Source organism: Macaca mulatta, chromosome 11 (assembly GCF_049350105.2).
Source record: "Macaca mulatta isolate MMU2019108-1 chromosome 11, T2T-MMU8v2.0, whole genome shotgun sequence".
NCBI lineage: Eukaryota > Metazoa > Chordata > Mammalia > Primates > Cercopithecidae > Macaca > Macaca mulatta.
This window is the reverse complement of record NC_133416.1, coordinates 102,013,700-102,031,855: the sequence shown is the minus strand read 5'-3', so window position 1 is coordinate 102,031,855 and position 18,156 is coordinate 102,013,700. Positions and strand designations below refer to the sequence as shown.

At 41.2% G+C, this 18,156-nt stretch overlaps 1 protein-coding gene across 4 annotated transcripts in view; it reads left to right on the top strand.

The window, feature by feature from the left end:
* The window catches only part of TMCC3 (transmembrane and coiled-coil domain family 3), a 306,045-nt gene that overhangs the window by 167,760 nt on the left and 120,129 nt on the right, over positions 1 to 18,156 (top strand). For 2 of the 4 annotated variants that reach the window (XM_077954772.1, XM_028829781.2), the window contains exon 2: positions 9,134 to 9,232. The exons of the other annotated variants lie outside the window; for them this stretch is intronic. In XM_077954772.1, coding sequence (XP_077810898.1) covers positions 9,134 to 9,232 — 99 coding nt within the window. The remainder of the gene's footprint in view (positions 1 to 9,133; positions 9,233 to 18,156) is intronic. 4 annotated transcript variants of the gene reach the window in all.

Sequence of the window (18,156 nt, the reverse complement as noted above, 5' to 3'; positions counted from 1 at the left end):
TAACTCCAGGTAGTTAGTGTCAGAATTGAATTGAATTGAATTACAGGATATCTGGCTGCTGTACAGAAAACTGGAAAATTAGTGTGGGGAAAAACCCCCACATTTGGTGTTAGAAGTGTTGTGAGTGAAGCAGTTGAGAGCCACATTGATAGCATGCACCCTTGATAGGATTTGATGAAAATGGCACCCCGGCCCTGCAGTCATCCTTCAGAAAAGCCATTGACACCAGTTTAAGCATGAGAAAACAACCAGGTAGACCTAGGGAGAGTCTACAATATACCTGATCGCTATTCCTCAAAACTGTCAAGGCCATCAAAACCAATGCAAGTCTGAACCACAGTCACAGATCAGAGGAAACTAAGGAGACATGATTAAACATCGTGTTGTGTCCTGGACATGGGCTCTTGGGAGAGAAAAAAGACATTAGGGAAAAACTGGTGACATCTGAACAAAGTGTGGAGCTTAGTTAATAGTCCTGTGTTGGTGTCGGTTCCTTGGTTGTGACAAATCTACTGTGGTCATGTAAGATGTTCATATTGCAGGGACCTAGGTTAGGAGAATAGGTGAATTTTGCAACTTTGTTATAAATCTAAAGCTGTTCTACAATAAAAGCTTTATGGTAAGAAAACATTAAGAAAAATCTCCAGGATTTAGCAGTTGATTAGGTAAGGAGGGCAAAGGAGAAGGAGAAATAAAGATTTTTGTCAAAGTCTTTGGCCTGATTACCTCGGAAGTTAGCTATGTGAGTGGATGGAAATGACAGAATATAGGAGGCAGTCTGGCTTGCAATAGGAAATAATGAACTTGTGGTACTAGGGATATATCCATGAATGTGATGTACCGTTTAACAGTTGAAGTAAGAAAAATGGCCAGAAAGGGCTTTTGGATTTCAGATGTTTGGTTTAAAATGACCTCTAGCCTCACAGCATTTGGCATTTAATTCTAATTTAAGAAAGAAAGATGAACTGGATTAAAAATAAAATAGTGATTGAACTTGTATAAATAGCTGGACTCCTGCTCTTGTTTCTATGTTTCTATGTGGGTAAATTTATCTTTTTGTCATTAATGCATTGCTTGGAGTTGGAGTAGCTATCAGCCCCTCTTTATTTGCAGAAGGACTTAGAGTCATGTTGCCAAGTGAAACATGATTTAAGTGACTCAGCAGGCAGAGCTAGCCCTTTTTCTTTAGCTAGAAGTGCTAGTTGTGTTGACCCAAATATACTGGAGCACATGTTTTGTTTACTTCAGACAAGAAGTAAGAGCTTTGTTTGAGTCATTCCTTTTTCTATCTTCCCTATTTGTATTTTACAGCCAGAACTGCCTCAGAAATGCACACAGCCATTCATCAGGGGCCTGCGATGTCTGCTGTGCATTAACAATATATGAAATGTGTGAAATTTATCAGTGTAGGATCAAACCACAGGCAAGACCTCACGCCTACATAGGTCATGAACAGTCACTTCACCAAAGAAGAAATTCAGGTGGCAATACACGTGTGAAAAAAATTAAACTTTGCAAATAACAAAAGATATATAATTAAACTTGTGAAGATAGCAAAGAAATACAGGAACCAATGCTGGCAAGGGTATGAGGAAGAGTACACTGGCGGGATTATAGATCAACATAATTTAGGGGGAGGGCAGCTTGACACATATATTCCAGACTTTAAAATGTATTTATCCTTTGTTTCAGTCAGTCCACTTCTAGAGATTATTCTAAGGGAATAATGGGACAGGCATATAAAGATATATGTAAAGAATGACCATCTAAGCATTGTTTAAAATCGTAAAGAACCGATGATAACATCTAACAATAAACAGACACTGGTTAGCTTCAGTGTTGTAGATGTAGCAATTATAATAGAAAGACTTGCATTAAGTTTTTGAAAAACAAATTTCAAAATGCATTCATATGGTCCAGTTTATACAACTTGTATGTGTGCATGTACACTTCTAAAAGAACATATGCTAAATTTTAAATGCTTTTAAACTGTAAATGAAAATGTTTTAATTCTAAACCAAAATGTGGACTCTCAGTGCTAAATTCTGAGTGATGTAAACTGTTCTCTCATAAATTACTATTATTTTTGTAGAGCCTGAAACATGTTCCCATCACCACCCGTATGCTCCCTCTCCAAAATAATCCTGACTTTCTTAAATAAAAATTATAGTTCATCCTAAATTATTAAGAATTTTTATTCACAGTGTGAAGAATCTAGAGCTGTGTTATAGAGAAGCCAGCAAATAGTTATTGTTCCTTAGTTTTATTTTATGCTATAGTAGTTAAAATACCCAAAACAGTGCTTCATAAAAAAAAAAAAAAAAAAAAAACAACACTATACTTACAAATACAGGGTGAAAAATGGGATTTCAGTGGAAAATGGGATTTTCTTCCCCTTGATTTCATTAATTTACATCTTGCCTTTTTCCAAATATATGTAAAGTACCTAGATCTTTCAATAGAACATGCGCTGAACATAAAAAAAGTGTTCACACACATGAACTAACCAGCTGCACCATCATACGGCCTCCAAGGTAGTATGATAAAAGGCAGGGATGATAAAAGGCGGAACATATTTCCAAAGACACTCAAGATCTCTGAACTAGAGACTTCACCTTTCACACATGAATGAAATGATTCAAAAATCATCTTTCTTCCAAAGTCAATTGAAAACCAGTGTGGTCATGTAGTTCGGATCAGGCCAGGGGCAGAGCTTGAGAAGAAGAACTGACTGTAGCCAGCAGGGTCCCTAAGTAAATAAGGCTTCACGTAACCATATACAGCCTGACAGAGTAGGAGAAGAAAGGAAAGGAGTGAGCAAGGGGAAAAGGTTTAGAGCACCTGCTCTTTGCCAAGCACTAAAACTGAAATGCTTATTGTGTGCTGTCTGATGTAGTAAGGTGCAGGGATATTTTAATGTTCAGATAGGAGTTTGATCTAAATATTTCTAAATAAGTCAGTCTTCTTCCTGATGTTACCCTTGCCAACTGCATGCCATGGGCTGTCATCTCCAGATCTGCCAGTCACCCAGTTAGTTGCTAATGATCCCAGATTTCCCCGCCTCCCACCACTCTTGAGTATCCATAAGCCTCTTCTTAAACTGCCTGCCATAGCCAAGGTGAGGAGGGCTTGGGATTATTTCAAGAGGTCTACCAGATACCTTGGATTTCAGAGCCAGAGTTGTGAACAAGACTTCACTTTTCATGTTTCTCATTTGTATCTGCCTCTTTCCAAAAAGGATTTGAAGTACCGAAATCTTTCAACAGTATGTGCGCTGCGAGACGTTTCATAAAAGAGAGAATTTTAGGAACTCTACGCAGAGGGACAATATTTACAAAAGCAAGACAAAGTGAGCAAAGGAGAGAAAACAAATGTCTTACTGTATGTGGGAATGAGCAAAAGGAGAGGGGGAGAAAGACTGAGCACAGTTGTACATGGGTGGAGGGGGGGAGCTCCTTATGATGTTTTAGTGATTAAATAGGTGACACCTAGGAAGGGTGATCACTTGGCATTGTGGCAAGAAGTTTGTCTAAGCCATTCCCAGCACCTGGTAGGCTTCTTCCTGTATTAGGACAGCTTCACACCAAGATTCCTTCTGGAACCTTGAGCCTAGTTAACCCTATGCCCATTATCCCTGCCATGCTCAGCTATACCTGCAATGTCAACCTCTCTTATGCTGACATCCCCTTTTTGTTCTTCACGCACCTCCATCTTCCCACCCCTTAGCACTATTCCAGACCGTCACCACTTCTTCAAGCGGCTGACACCTCCTATTCACAAGGTTCCAAACAGGGGTCTGTGGACTAAGTCTGGCCGTCTGCCATGTTTTGTGTAATCTACACATCCCACCTTTATTACTGGCAAGAGCCAAGAATCTGCAGTCTCCTGTTTGCTGAAGTCTCCAGCACCCTCTCTTGTTTCCTACTCCCCTTCCCCATTCCCTATTGTCCCCACTCCCTGTTGTTCCCAGTTCTTCCTGTGTTCCATGTCTTGGTCTGGGTGGTAGTCAGCTAAGTCTATTCAGTTAGTAAAACTTCACAGAGCACTTATTTTGCAGTTTTCTATGAGCACATTATATACCAGGTTAAAAAAATTTTAAAGTTAATTAAAAAGCAGAATCTTGATTTCTCTGGATAAACCCTGCAGTGGACATCATTATTTTCCCCATTTAGTAGATTAAGATATCCGAAAGGACACTTTGTCTATGGTCATTCAGCTGGTACATGACAGAACATAGGAGTCACACTTGGGTAGACTATACTTTTTTTTTTTTTTGGAGAGGGAGTCTCGCTCTGTTGCCCAGGCTGGAGTGCAGTGGCATGATCTCGGCTCACTGCAAGCTCCGCCTCCCAGGTCCAAGCGATTCTGCTGCTTCAGCCTCTTGAGTAGCTGGGATTACAGGCGTGTGCCACCATGCCTGGCCAATTTTTGTATTTTTAGTAGAGATGGGGTTTCACCATGTTGGCCAGGCTGGTCTCAACCTCCTGACCTCAGATGATCCACCCGTCTCGGCCTCCAAAGTGCTGGGATTACAGGTGTGAGTGAGCCATAGCGCCCGGCCTCGGCCTGTGCTCTTGACCATTGTTTCTTCCTTCCTGTCAAGAGAGTTGGTCCAACCATGAGAGACTCTAATTCTACTCTTGGCTTTTCTTTGCCACTTCGATATCCAAACCATGAGTTTCAGAGATTCATTTATATTGTTTGTTTTATGTGCTGTGGTAGATTAAAAGTGGTCATGAATTATTTGCAACTCCTTTCATTGAGATGTGGGATCTTATTATCCTCCCCTTGACTTTGGGCTGGTCTTAACAATTTGCTTAACTGGTAGAATGCAGTGGAGATGACACTGCTTGACTTACGAGTTAGACTGGAAGAAGATTTGTAGCGTCTGCCTTGGTTTCTTTGAATACTGACTCTTAGAATCCAGTTGCCAAGCTGTGAGAAGCCCATAGAGAGGTCCACATGGAAAGGAAGTGTGGACACTGGCTGACAGCCCAGCTTAGCTCCCAGCCCACAGCCAGCAGCAACTTGCCAACCATGTGAGAGAGCCATTTTGGAAGTGGATCCTCCAGCCTCAATTGAATGACCCCAGTTAATGCCCCATAGAGCAGAGATGAGCTGTTCCCGCTGAGCACTGCTCGAATTGCAGATTTCATGAGAAAAGTAAATGACTAGTATTGTCTTAGGCCACCAATTTTTGGGATGGCATATTATATAGCAGTACCTGGAACACCAGCCAATTTTGCTTAACTAATATACATTAGAATCATATGTAAGATCAAAAAATGTTTTTGCTTTCTTTAATTTTAGTGCTATCATAGAAAGTTTCTCCTAGCAAAAAGTTAACTTTTAATTCAAGCCATTCCTGGAAATCACTCCAGGAATTATTTTCGCATGCTACAAATGTTATTTTCTCTATCCTCACTAAAGCAAATACCAAAGACCACCTATAGTAGTACACATTTGCTGACCAAATTGAAACTTTCTAGGGAAGAAACACATTTGCTAGTAGAATATCAACAAAGTGACATCAAAATAATTGTAGGAAGTAAGCCAATGTAAAATCAGTTTCTCTATGAATCTGTGAGTTGCTAGAAATTAGGTATGAAAACTATGCAGTCTAAAGTTAATTCTTCACATTGCTAAATGAGCAGAAGACTACCATCTCACATTTCTGGTTGGGGCTCCCCACTTACCCAAGACATTTGCTTGGCAAATATTATCCCAACCAAACTGCACAGTCACCCAGGGTGTGTTCCACCACACTGGACCAGCCAAGTTGGACAGTGACTGATTACCAGGGTCATGTGTTTACTGCAAAGGGAAGTCATAAGGTTATAGCTCCCATTTCTTCTGAGCCCTTTGCAGTATGTACTCTCTGTGCTGATTCCCCAGCAAGATAAGTGAGGTAGGGAAGAGATGCTTTTGAATGCATGACTGGTCATGAAATGCCTGTAAGAAACTTGATAGGGATATGGGTGATATTGACATATGTATTAGAAAGTTGATTATTCTATGAAAACCTAAAGAATGATGGGGACTGCTCTAGTCTGAATGTTTGTGTGCCTCCACCCCCGGTCAATTCATATGTTGAAACTTAATCCCCAGTGCAATGGTATTAGGAGGTGGGACCTTTGGGAGGTGATTAGGTCAAGAGGCTGGAGCCCTCATAAGTGGGATTAGGCTGGGTGGAACTTGTTTGCCCCTTCCACCACATGAGGATGCAACAAGAAGGCTCTATCTATGAGGAAGCAGGTCCTGCCAGACAACTGAGTCTGCCAATGCCTTGATCTTGAACTTCCCAGCCTCCAAAACTGTGAGAAATAAATTTCTGTCGTGTAGAAGCCACCCAATCCATGGGCATTCTTTTATAGCAACCTGATTGGAGTATGACAGCCACAGGAAATAGTTAAGTGAAAAAAAAAAAAGCAGATTGACAAATGGGAGGTGTTATATTACACAATTTGTTTGACGTAAAGATGGATGAGTAAGAGATGGTGAGTTAGGGCTGGGCACGGTGGCTTATACCTGTAATCCCAGCACTTTGCAAGGCCGAGATGCGTGGATCACCTGAGGTCAGAAGTTCAAGACCAGCCTGGACAACATTATGAAACCCCCTCTGCACTAAAAATATAAAAAAGTTAGCCAAGTGTGGTGGTGCACACCTGTAATCCCAGCTACTTGGGAGGCTGAGGCAGGAGAATTGCTTGAACCTGGGAGGCAGAGGTTGCAGTAAACTGAGATCACGCCACTGCACTCCAATCTAGGCAACAGAGTGAGACTCTGTCTCAAAAAGAAAGAAAAGAGATGGTGAGTTAGAAAGAGAAGTGTTTTTTAGCAAGGCCAAAGAATCTATTCTTTTAGATCAGGGAGGGGTGCTACTCAACCCTGAAGCTCTGACTGGAAAGTTGCCACAGATTTTATATAAAGGGATGGATGTGGCCATGTGCTACCAAAACTTTATGGACATTGAACATTGAATTTTGTATAATTTTCACGTCACATAATATTATTCCTGTCTTCAGTCATTTAAAAGTATAAAAACAATCCTAAGCTCACAGGCTATATAAAAATAGGTGCAGACTGGCTTTGGCCACAGGCCGTAGTCTGCTGACGCCTGTTGTCATTTGGGTTGGGGATAAGTTGGTGGTTTGCTTTTACTCTCTACTGTCTAAAGTTTTGTGTTTTTGGAACTTTTTAGAACAAGTATTACTTTTTTTTGAGATGAGATCTTGGTCTGTTGCCTAGGCTGGAGTGCAGTGGTGTGACTGTAGCTCACTTCAGCCTCAAACTCCTGGGTTCAAGTGATCCTCCCACCTTAGCCTCCCAAGTGGCTGGGACTTACAGGCGTGCACCACCACAGCTGGCTAAGTTTTTAAATTTTTATCTTTAATAGATATGATGTTTCCCTATGTTGCTCAAGCTGGTCTTGAACTCCTGGACTCAAGTTATCCTCCTGCCTCTGCCTCACAAAGTCTTGGGATTATAGATGTGAGTCATAGCGCCTGGCCTATGACTCTTAAAATTAAAAAAACAAACAAACAAACAAACAAAAAACCATATTTCCATGTTAGAGCAAAGGAAAAGGAGAAAGTCTCTGTGTGGGCCCCTGTTAGGTTTCAGTGAGAAAAGGACAAGTGATAGCACCTTAGGGCTCTTGTTCGAATAATTCAAGATCTCATTTATTCCCACTGACCCACCCAGAATTGGGTTGAAAGTCCCATTTGTTCTCTCTAAAGAGATTTATGAACTTAAGTTGTAAACAGTTTAAGGTAAATAGTGTTACTAATTATAAATTATTTTCATCTGCTTGTTAAAGCAGGCCTATTAGAATATCAGCCTGAGAAGAGGGTGAGCTTAGATTAAGATAACTTGAAAGCAGCAACACCATATTCTTTTTTAAACACTGTTACCCATACTAATTCAGACTTCTCTCTCTTCTTATTTTACCCACAACTGACTATGCTTTTATGGTACCTACCTTAGGCTAGTTTGCACTAGGTCTGTTTATGTTCTTTTTGTCTATCTTCATTCTCTGTAAATTCCCTGAAGGCATGGGTCTTTATATAATACCTTTTATTCACTCACTTATTCAACAAGTATTTACTGAGTGCTTTCTACATATCAGGCGTTGTTCTGGGACCTAGGGATACTGGTGTGAACAAAGCAAAATTTTGATCTATGGAGCACACAGTCTTGGTTGAATCTGACTTTGTCCTGTTCATCTGCATTAATGTTTTTCCTCAAGGATAAATTAGCTTTACCTCACAGGTCAACTGGGATTGATTATTAGTGGGTGCTTAGGTAGTGCTGTGGTTTGAATGTTTCCCCCAAAAGTTTATGTGTTAGGAACTTAATTGCCACTGTAACAGTATTAAGAGGTGAGGCCTTTAAGAGCTTATTAGGCCATGAGGGATCTACCCTCCTGACTAAGTTAATGCTGCTATTGTAGGAATGGGTTCCTGATAAAAGGATGCATTTGTCCTCCTTTTTCTGTTTCCTGTGTGCTTGCTTCCTTGCCACATGATACCTAGGTGATGACCCTGGCCAGTTGCTGTTGCCATAGTCTTGGACTTTCCAGCCTCCAGAACCATGAGCCAAATAAACTTCTGATCTTTATAAATTACCCAGTCTGTGATATTCTGTTACTGCAGCAGAAAAAGGACTAAGACAGGTAGTGTGTTAGGAGGCATTCTGAGAGTCAACTCGAAAGAGGACCGTTGTCCGTCACTCATCTGGGAGAAGAGTATTACAGCACATGGGTCACGTATATGTCATCCCTTATATAGACTGTGAATTGTGGCACATGGGAGGCAACTGAGGGGCAGGGTGATGTGGTGATGGTAAAATCGATAAAGATTTGCCGTCAGGATTCAGATTAATTTCCCGTCTGCCTCTTCTTTGTGACATCACCAGTGGAGCCTTAGTTTCCTTTTTAAAATGGGCAAAATAATACCTACTTTAGAAGATTATTATAAGACTTTTAAAATCATTACTGTTGTCGCCACCATCATTATTAATAGCTAATATTTATTGAACATGTGATGTCTTGTGTTAGCCACTTTAAAGGTATTATCTCATTTAATAATCTCAACGCTACAAAATAGATCCTACTATTATTCTCATTTTACAGATGAAAAACTGGGACAAAGAGAGGTTACAGTCGAAACAAGATTACACAGCATGTGATCACATGATGTGTGTGAAAGTCCTGTACTGCACCTGGCACATAGTAAGTGCTCAGTATGTGGCCCTTTGCCTCCTTCTTCCTCTTCCTACCCTCCCCTTGCTATATAGCAGCAGTGCTGGGGAGAACACCAACTCTTCTTAGGTGGTTTATGAGTCAGTAGGGAAAAGCTCATTCATTCCTTTTTCCTCCTCCAGACCTCCTAAGACTAGACGTGTCATTCATGATATTTCCAATGGAGCCCTTCTTTTCATTTATTATGATGGCTTCAGCCCCGGGCTTTGACAAGACTACAGTATCACCTAGAGCCCAAACAGGAAACAGATGATATACCCAAATTAGATCATCTGAAAAGCATTAATGAAGTAACTTCTTACAAAGGTAGAGAGAAAATGCAGATCATTGCAGAGCTCCTTCAGGTTAGTCACAGAAGGGCTAACACCAGCCCAACACCTGAGGAGGGAAGGGAGTACTTACCCAAACCTGGGGGCGAAAAGGCTCTGTGGAGGGGGCTTCCTGACCCCAAGCTGTGCCCTTCCGTTAGAGGATGGAGCCAGCCCACAGTGAGCCACAGAGAAGGGAACAAGGGAAATAAGTACCCCAGCCTCCCTCTTCTCTCTCCTTCCCCCTGCTGCTGCTCCTCAGGGGCGAGCCCAGCTGGACGCCATGTCCATGGATGCAGCCATGTACAATGGACTCCCAGAGAAGGTGGGGTGGATCTCGAGGGGCAGGTGGAAGGGATCAGCACCGCTGCCACCCTGGGCATGCCCAGGAAATGGTGGGGCAGATCACAAATTCAGTTTTGCACACTTCTTCGCATTCATGCAGATTCTGACTTTCTCCTTGGCTCCAGCTGTTTAACGGATGGCTAGATCTTCCAGGTAATCGGTTACAAATTACTTTTTGTAAGTGTGCATTTGGAAAGAGTCTGGCAATGGATTAGTTGGAGGACAAAGAATTGAAACTGCTTCTTCTACATAGCCTTTGAGACTGATTGACTGTATCAGTAGCCATATCTCTTAAAAAAACCTCAGTTCACTTATTTATAGAATGAACAGTAATACATGCTTCTTAGGGACATGAAAGGTCTCAACTAGGTTAAGTCTAAAGCTTTTATAGGCCTTATTATAATTTTTAATAGATTTTTAAACAATTTTTGAGACTTCTCATTGAGATGAGAAGTCTTAATGTGCAGAGTAACATAGACCCTCTTAAATTAGATTTGAGATACAGATGCCTGTATCTTTCTTTAGATTGTTGACTCTGTGGCATATTATAGACTGTCACATCTTAGAGGTTCATCTTGGAGGTGAATAACTTGAGTTGAAATGTCATATGGATTTTTCTTTGACATTTTTGCACTTTAGATCAATAGTCCCCCACCTTTTTGGCACCAGGGACCAGTTTTATGGAAGATAATTTTTCGGACAGTGGGCAGGTTGGGGAGAAGGGATAGTTTGGGGATGAGTAAAGTATATTACATTTATTGTGCATTTTATTTCTATTATTATTACATTATAATATATAATGAAATAATTATACAACTCACCATAATGTAGAATCAGTGGGAGCCCTGAGTTTGTTTTCGTGCACCTAGACAGTCCCATCTCGGGGGGACGGAAGACAGTGACAGATCCTCCGGCATTACATTCTTGTAAGGAGCACCCAACCTAGATCCCTCGCGTGCACAGTTCATAATAGGTTTCGTGCTCCTATGAGAATCTAATGCTGCCTCTGAGCTGATGGGAGGCGGAGCTCAGGTGGTAATGTGAGTGATGGGCAGCAGCTGTAAATACAGATGAAGCTTCACTTGCTTGCTCACTTGCTCGCTCGCCTGCCGCTCACCTCCTGCTATGCAGCCCAGCTCCCACCATCAGCCCATGGCCCCGGGGTGGGGGACCCTTGTTTTGGATGGTCTCAGACATGCTAACCAGGATAATTGGGACCCTCTTTACCTAGGATCAACCACTTAAATCAACTGACTAAACTTCCTCCCTCATTATTGTAGTCTGTGTACTACAGCTAAAATCTAGAATAAATTACTGATATAAAAATTGAACATGTAAAGACTGTCATGTCATATATCTACCAAGTACCTTAAGGTTTAGGCAGTATGTTGGTAATTATGTGAAATAACTGAAACTCTCACACATTTTTGGTGGTGGGAATTTAAGTTGGTTCAGCCATTTTGAAAAACCAGCAATTTCCACTGAAGCTAAACATATACTCACCCCATGTATAGCAGTTCCACTACTAGGTATACAACCAAGAGAAATGTGTACCTGTGTCTTCTAAAAGACATGCACAATAGTGTCCGTATCAGCCTTATTCCTGACAGCCCCAAACTAATTAATAATCCAAGTGGGTATCAACAGGGGAATGGATACAATAAAATGTGGTGCTTCCTATACAGTGAAATACTTCATAGCAATACAAATAATGAACTAATTAAAATATAATAAACTAATGGAACATTCAGGAACATGGATGAATTTCAAAGCTATCATGTTGGGTGAAATAAGCCAGACACTAAAAGAGTACTTTAAAAAAAAAAAGAAAAGAAAAAAAAGAGTACTTTTATGAAGTTCAGGAAGAGGTAAAACTTAATGGTTATGGAAGGAAGTTTGAAAAAAAAAAAAAAAAGATTACCCCTTATGCCAGGGTGGGGCTGGGAAGTACTGATTTGGAAGAGTCATAATGAAACATTCCGGGTGTTGGAAATATTCTGTATTTTGATACAAGTGGTGTTACAGAGGCATACCTATGTAAAAATTCATCAGACTGTATACTTTAGCTTGTGTACTTTACCTACTTTGCTTCTTATATACTATAATCAGAATGGTTTTGAAAAAAAATTATTGAGTGTTACAGCCAAATCCTGGCAAATGTGGCAATGATGATACCAGGAAACATAGTGAAAAGTTGACCTTAACTATAACATGATCTTTCTGGAGAGTTTGGCAATGTGTATTAAAGACCTTAGGCACATGCATATAACAGTATTCTGTGGAAATCATTAAGATCATGTGTAGAAGCTTCATCATAGGGATGTTCATTTCAATGTCCTTTGTAATATTGAGCATTAGGAAATAACCCGATGTTCAATTTAGAGAATTGGTAATAAATTCTGGAGTAATATGCAGCTACTTACGAAGTGTAGTGGAGGAAGGGGCTGTGTTTACTTTCATGTGTGTTTCTATGGAGAAAACAAAGTAGATAGGACAAAGACTTCAGAAAATGGTTAGTTGGCTCAAAAATGGCTGGCTCTAATCATGATAAAGACATTTGAAATATGTGTATTGAATGAAACTGATAGATAGTAGATGTCCGATGATCACATTATTTACATCCCTGGAAGAACAATGCTATAGGTCTCACATTCCTTCCTTGAAAATCTGTTTCTTCTCGTATGCTTTCACTTAGCCTTAGATTTGTCTGCGGTCTGCATATCTGATTCAGACCCAGCAAATAAAATCTTGTCTGTGGTCTTGAAAGTGTATTTTTCCTTTTTAGCATTGCTGGTTGTATTAGTCCGTTTTCACGCTGCTGATAAAGACATACTCAAGATTGGGTAATTTATAATGGACTCATAGTTCCACATGGCTGTGAAGGCCTCACAACCACGGTGGGGGGTGAAATGCACATCTTACATCGCAGCAGATGAGAGAATGAGAACAAAGCCAAAGGGGTTTCCTCTTATCAAACCATCAGATCTCGTGAGACTTATTCACTACCATGAGAACAGTATGGGGGAAACTGCCCCTATGATGCAGTGATCTCCCACCAGGGCCCTCCCACTACATGTGGGAATTACGGGAACTACAATTAAAGATGAGATTTGGGTGGGGACACCGCCAAACCATATCATAAAGAAACTCCAGGCCTCTAAGAGAGGCTGTTGATGTAAATATAGGGACTGCAGTTTCTCACACCTGTAATTCCAGCACTTTGGGAGGCCTAGGTGGGTGGATGACGCGCGCTTAGGAGTTCAAGACTAGCCTGGACAACTTGGCGAAACCCTGTCCCTAATAAAAATACAAAAATTACCTGGGTGTGGTGGCGTGTGCCTGTAGTCCCAGCTACTTGGGAGACTGAGACAGGAGAATCACTTGAACTCAGGAGGAGGAGGCTGCAGTGAGCCAAGATCACACCACTGCACTCCAGCCTGGGCAACAGAGCAAGACTCAGTATCAAATATACATATATATATGTGTGTGTGTGTGTGTGTGTGTGTATTTATATATATATATATAGAGAGAGAGAGAGAGAGAGCACGCGTGACACTGAGTGCTAAACAGTAAAGCCATTCAGAGGAAAGCTGCTGGATAAAATGGAAGCCTGAAAACATTCCCACAGTGAAATCCTACCCTGTGTTTCGTTACCATTAAACATCCTTTCAGAGTTATCTCTAAGAAGCCCACTTGGAGACATCTAGACTTTCTAAAATTTAATAACGTCTCAGATGGAAATAACATTACATGCTAATTAATTGTCATGGAGTAACATTATTCAAATTGGTAACTGTAACTCCCAAAGATTACATTAAGTTTGATCAGTGGGCACAGCTATTCTCTGAGAAATAAATTCGAAAATTTATTTCTGTCTCTTCTTCTTTTGACCAAAGGAAAAATTAAGTCAGTGACCTTGGTAGGTTTCTTATTTTGAACAATGTGTATGAGATTTTGTGCTGTCATTTCTAAAAGCTTTTTAATTCAGATTAGCCAAAAATCTCTGGAAGAGGGTAATTTTTTCATTGGAAAATTCGAGTGTCATGTTATTTTCAAGGTTACCTTATATTGAGCTGGGTTTGTTTTTTTTTTAATGTCTGAGAGCTTCAGTTTCTAAATCTGTAACATGGAAATAATAATGCTACAACATCTTAATGGTAGTAGAAGAATTACATAGTGTCTGGCATGCGGCAAGTGCTGAATTATTGTAACTCTGTATGTTTGCATACATAATAACTCCAGGCGTATAGAGTTATATATACAAGTTGTCGGTTTCTCACCTCCTACTTACCACCATGTTTGGCACATAGTAGGCATCAGTTTTTTGCCTGAAGTCCCCTATTATGTGGGATCTAAAAATCCAATCAATTGAACTCATAGACATAGAGAGTAACAGGATGGTTACCAGAGGCTGGGAAGGGTAGTGAGGGTTGGCGGGGAGGTTGGGATTGTTAATGGATACAAAAAAAAAAAAAAAAATAGAAGGAATAAGACCTACTATTTGATAGCACAATAGGGTGACTATAGTCAACAATAGCTTAACTGTATATTTTTAAAATATCTTAAAGCATATCATTGGATTGTTTGTAATTAAAGAATAAATGCATGAAGGGATGGATGCCCCATTCTGCATGATGTGCTTGTCTCACATTGCATGCCTGCATCAAACCATCTCATGCACCCCATAAATATATACACCTACTGTGTACCCAGAAAAAAAAAACATTTAAAATTAAAAAATAAATTTTAAAAATGAAGTTCCTTGCTTTGGTTTGTCTTATATGGAAAAAAAAAAATAGTGACTAGTATTTTTTTCTCTAGACCCCACCATCCTGGTGTTTCAGTAGAATGACAAATATTTTCTAGTAAAATTAAACATGACAATAGCAATTTAATCCCTTTCAAAACTCTCCATTTTATTGGGATTCTTATGGTACCCTATCCTACCTCATTCATTCATTTATTCATTCCACAAATATTTACAGAACGCCAATCTGAGCTGTGCTGGGGATATCATGAACAAAACAAGAAAAGTCCCCTGCCCTCACTCATGCTGGGGGTACCCCGATGGCATCCTTTTTTTTGCTGTTCCACCAAGCATTTGTCAACCCTAGTTTCCCCATTGCTTATGAGCTAGTCCTGGAGGCCAGCCACTTGCTTCCATGAGCACAGCTGTTCCCTGAGCAGAGGGCCTCCTGGCCTTCCAAGCATTGAGGCCCTCCACCTCCAGACCCTTGCTGGACTTACAGACAGGTCAGTGGTTGTGCAGCCGATGCAGAACGGGAACCCTCTGTCCGTGAACTGCATTAAAATAAACTGATTATTGCACAAAATCTTGGCAGAAAGATTTGAAAAATGTCCCATGAACAAATACCAAGTCATCTGAGGCTTGTCCACATGATTTACCAGCATTTTTCACATGACAAAGATGTGAAGGAAAACTAGGGAAATGTGTCAGCCACTATTGGCGTGAACCACAGATATTTACAGGGGAGGGTGAGGGACTCTAGTTCAGAGTCTCGTCAGATTCTTAAAACAGCAAGGATTATGCAAAGATAAAAAGCAAAAGTAAACGCTAAAACTGTGAATGAAGCAAGAACACAAAGAGGGGAAATCCTTCTATGGAAACAAGCTTTCCTTCAGAGGAGAAAAACAAGACTCTGCTAAAAAAAAATCTGTCAGCCTGGAGTAATAAATGGAGGCTGGTGTATGCACCGTGCCTCCTTAGTCCACGTTTCTTTGCTAAAACACGATGTGTTTAAATGGAAATGAACGTTTGGCAGCTGGAGGATTGACGTAGCTGACGCGGGCTCCATTGTGGAGTGGGAGCACAAACAACACACGTGAAGATGGTTTTGGGAGTGAGGCAGAGGGCAAGGGATGCAGGAAAGTGACGAAAAAGCAAGTGAATTCTATGAAGTCTGGTGTGAGGGCAGAGGCAGCTTGATTTGGGAACTGATTCCTCTTGTGTTACTCATCCGTTCATCAAACTAGTATTTCTTGAGCATCTGCTATGTGTCTTACATGGTGCAGGGCTGTGGGAATGCAGTGGAGGCTGTAGCAGGGGAAGGAGCTAACATCCCTCAAGGCCCCACCGTTTGCCAGACAGTGCTCCAGGCTTTGCACTGAAATCCTCTGCAACCCTGAGAACTGCATCCCAGGGCTCCGAGGTGGTGGAAGCTGGCCTTAGAGCGAGGTCTTTCTGACTTCAGAGCTCACTGCCTCCCTGTTGTTTTGAAATCTTTATCCTGTGGTGATTTGCTTTTATGTTTACTTTCAACCAAGGTTAAACCTTTATTCCTGGTGTGGAATGCCACCTCTCCTTTGATCTTTGGAATCTGCTTTGGGCCACAGTGTCTTCCTGATCCAGAGAACCATATTCTCAGGCGATATGACTGATTCTCCCTTCTCTTTCTAGCTCCTGTTTTTTCCCCTTAGCCTCTGTATGGGTTTCACATTCAAGCTCTGAATCATCCTTTCTGTTGCCAAATACTCATGCTGAAACCCCCTGCAAGATCTTCTCTGCTCTCTCTCCAAGATAGACACAAATGCTTCCTCTCTCCAAACCAAACTTAGTAGAAACCAAAATGAAAGGGTGGAAAGAGACTCAGTGCATTGCTGAAGGCACTCCAGGTCCTTCGCTTTTCTCATTCGACAGTCAGATTTTATTTGAAAGACAAAAAGACACGTACACCGTAGACCATGGTAAAATGAGGTCCATGGGTTTGATTCAGAGAACTCTAAGCAGAGGCTGCAGAAGAATCATAAACGAACATGACTGTGCAAACTTTAAGATGATCTACATTATGGCCGTCTTTTACTGAGCAGCTACTATGTAGCAGGCACTACAGTGCTAACTAGGGAATAAGTTTGGCAGCAAACACAACAGACAAAAAATTTTTTTGCTGTCATGGGGCTTATATTCAAATGGGGGAAACAGTCAATAAACCTAACAAGTAAGGTTGGTATGGCAGGTTAGAAAGCGTTAAGTGCTAGGAAGAAAAATAAAGCAGGGGAGAGAGATAGGGAATATGAGGGAGTGTGGTTGTAATTTTGCATAGGGAGGCCAAAGAAAGCCTCTCTGAAAAGATGGCATTTGAGTAAAGATGTGAAGTGAGGGAATGAACATTCAGATACCCAGAGAGCCTTTCAGGAAACAGCAGATACGAAGGCCTTGAGCAAGGAGGCCTGGTGTGTGTTCTAGGAACAGGGAACACAGGCTGTGGAGTAGTAAGTAGATGGGCTCTGACTATATAGGGTTTTGTAGGATTGTGACTTTTCTCTAAATGAGATGAGAGCCATTAGGGGCTTTCGGACAGGAATGACCAGATTTGACTTAGTTTTGACAGAGGTTAATGGGGTCAAGAGAGGGGTATTTAAGGGTGGGGGAAATACCAGCATGGTTGTATGCCATTGGAAGTGATCCATGGAGAGGGAAAATATGACAATGCAGGAAAGAGGGCAGAATTGCTGGTGCAGGGCCCCTAAGTAGGGAAGGGGGCTCGGACTGCAGAAGATGAGGAAAGGGGTTGGCCTCAGGGTCACAGACAGTTCATCCATGGCAGCAGGAGGGAGGCAGAGTATATATGGGCACAGGAGCAGGTGGGAATAGATGTAGTAGAGGGAATGTGTGGAAATTCTCTCCTGATTGCTTCAACTATTTTTCAGAGAGTAGAAAACAAGATCATAAGCCAAGAGTGAAGATGGAGGAGGAGGAGGTGTCGGAAGTTTCAGGAAAGAGGAGTATGAATTCACCATCTAGCAGCGTGGCAGAGTAAATCGACCAGGGAATGTGGTAGGATTGCCAATTGGCAGTCCTAGTTTCTGGTCGTGAATTTAAAATGCCTGTAATCCCAGCAACTGGGAGGCTAAAGGAGGAGGATCATTTGAGCCCAGGAGTTTGAAACCAGCCTGGGCAACATACCAAGACTCTGTCTCTAAAAAAAGTTTTAAAAACAAATCATGATGAGATTGGTCTTGTTGGTTTTGAAGGCTGCGAATATATGTGTGTTGGAGGGGAGTGGGGAAGGGAAGTATAGTGTTGTGGTGATGAGTTGGGGGTGGCAGTACTTGCCAGGATCTCTTAGAACTTTGTCACTTCCCAGTTACAAGTATATACAATGAATACTTAGAAGAAAAGTAACACAAAAAAGGCATCAAAGTTCTCAGAATAGTTCTATCAAGACGGTGGAATTATGGACAGTGTTTCATCTCCTTTACACTGTTTTCCCTTGAACTCCA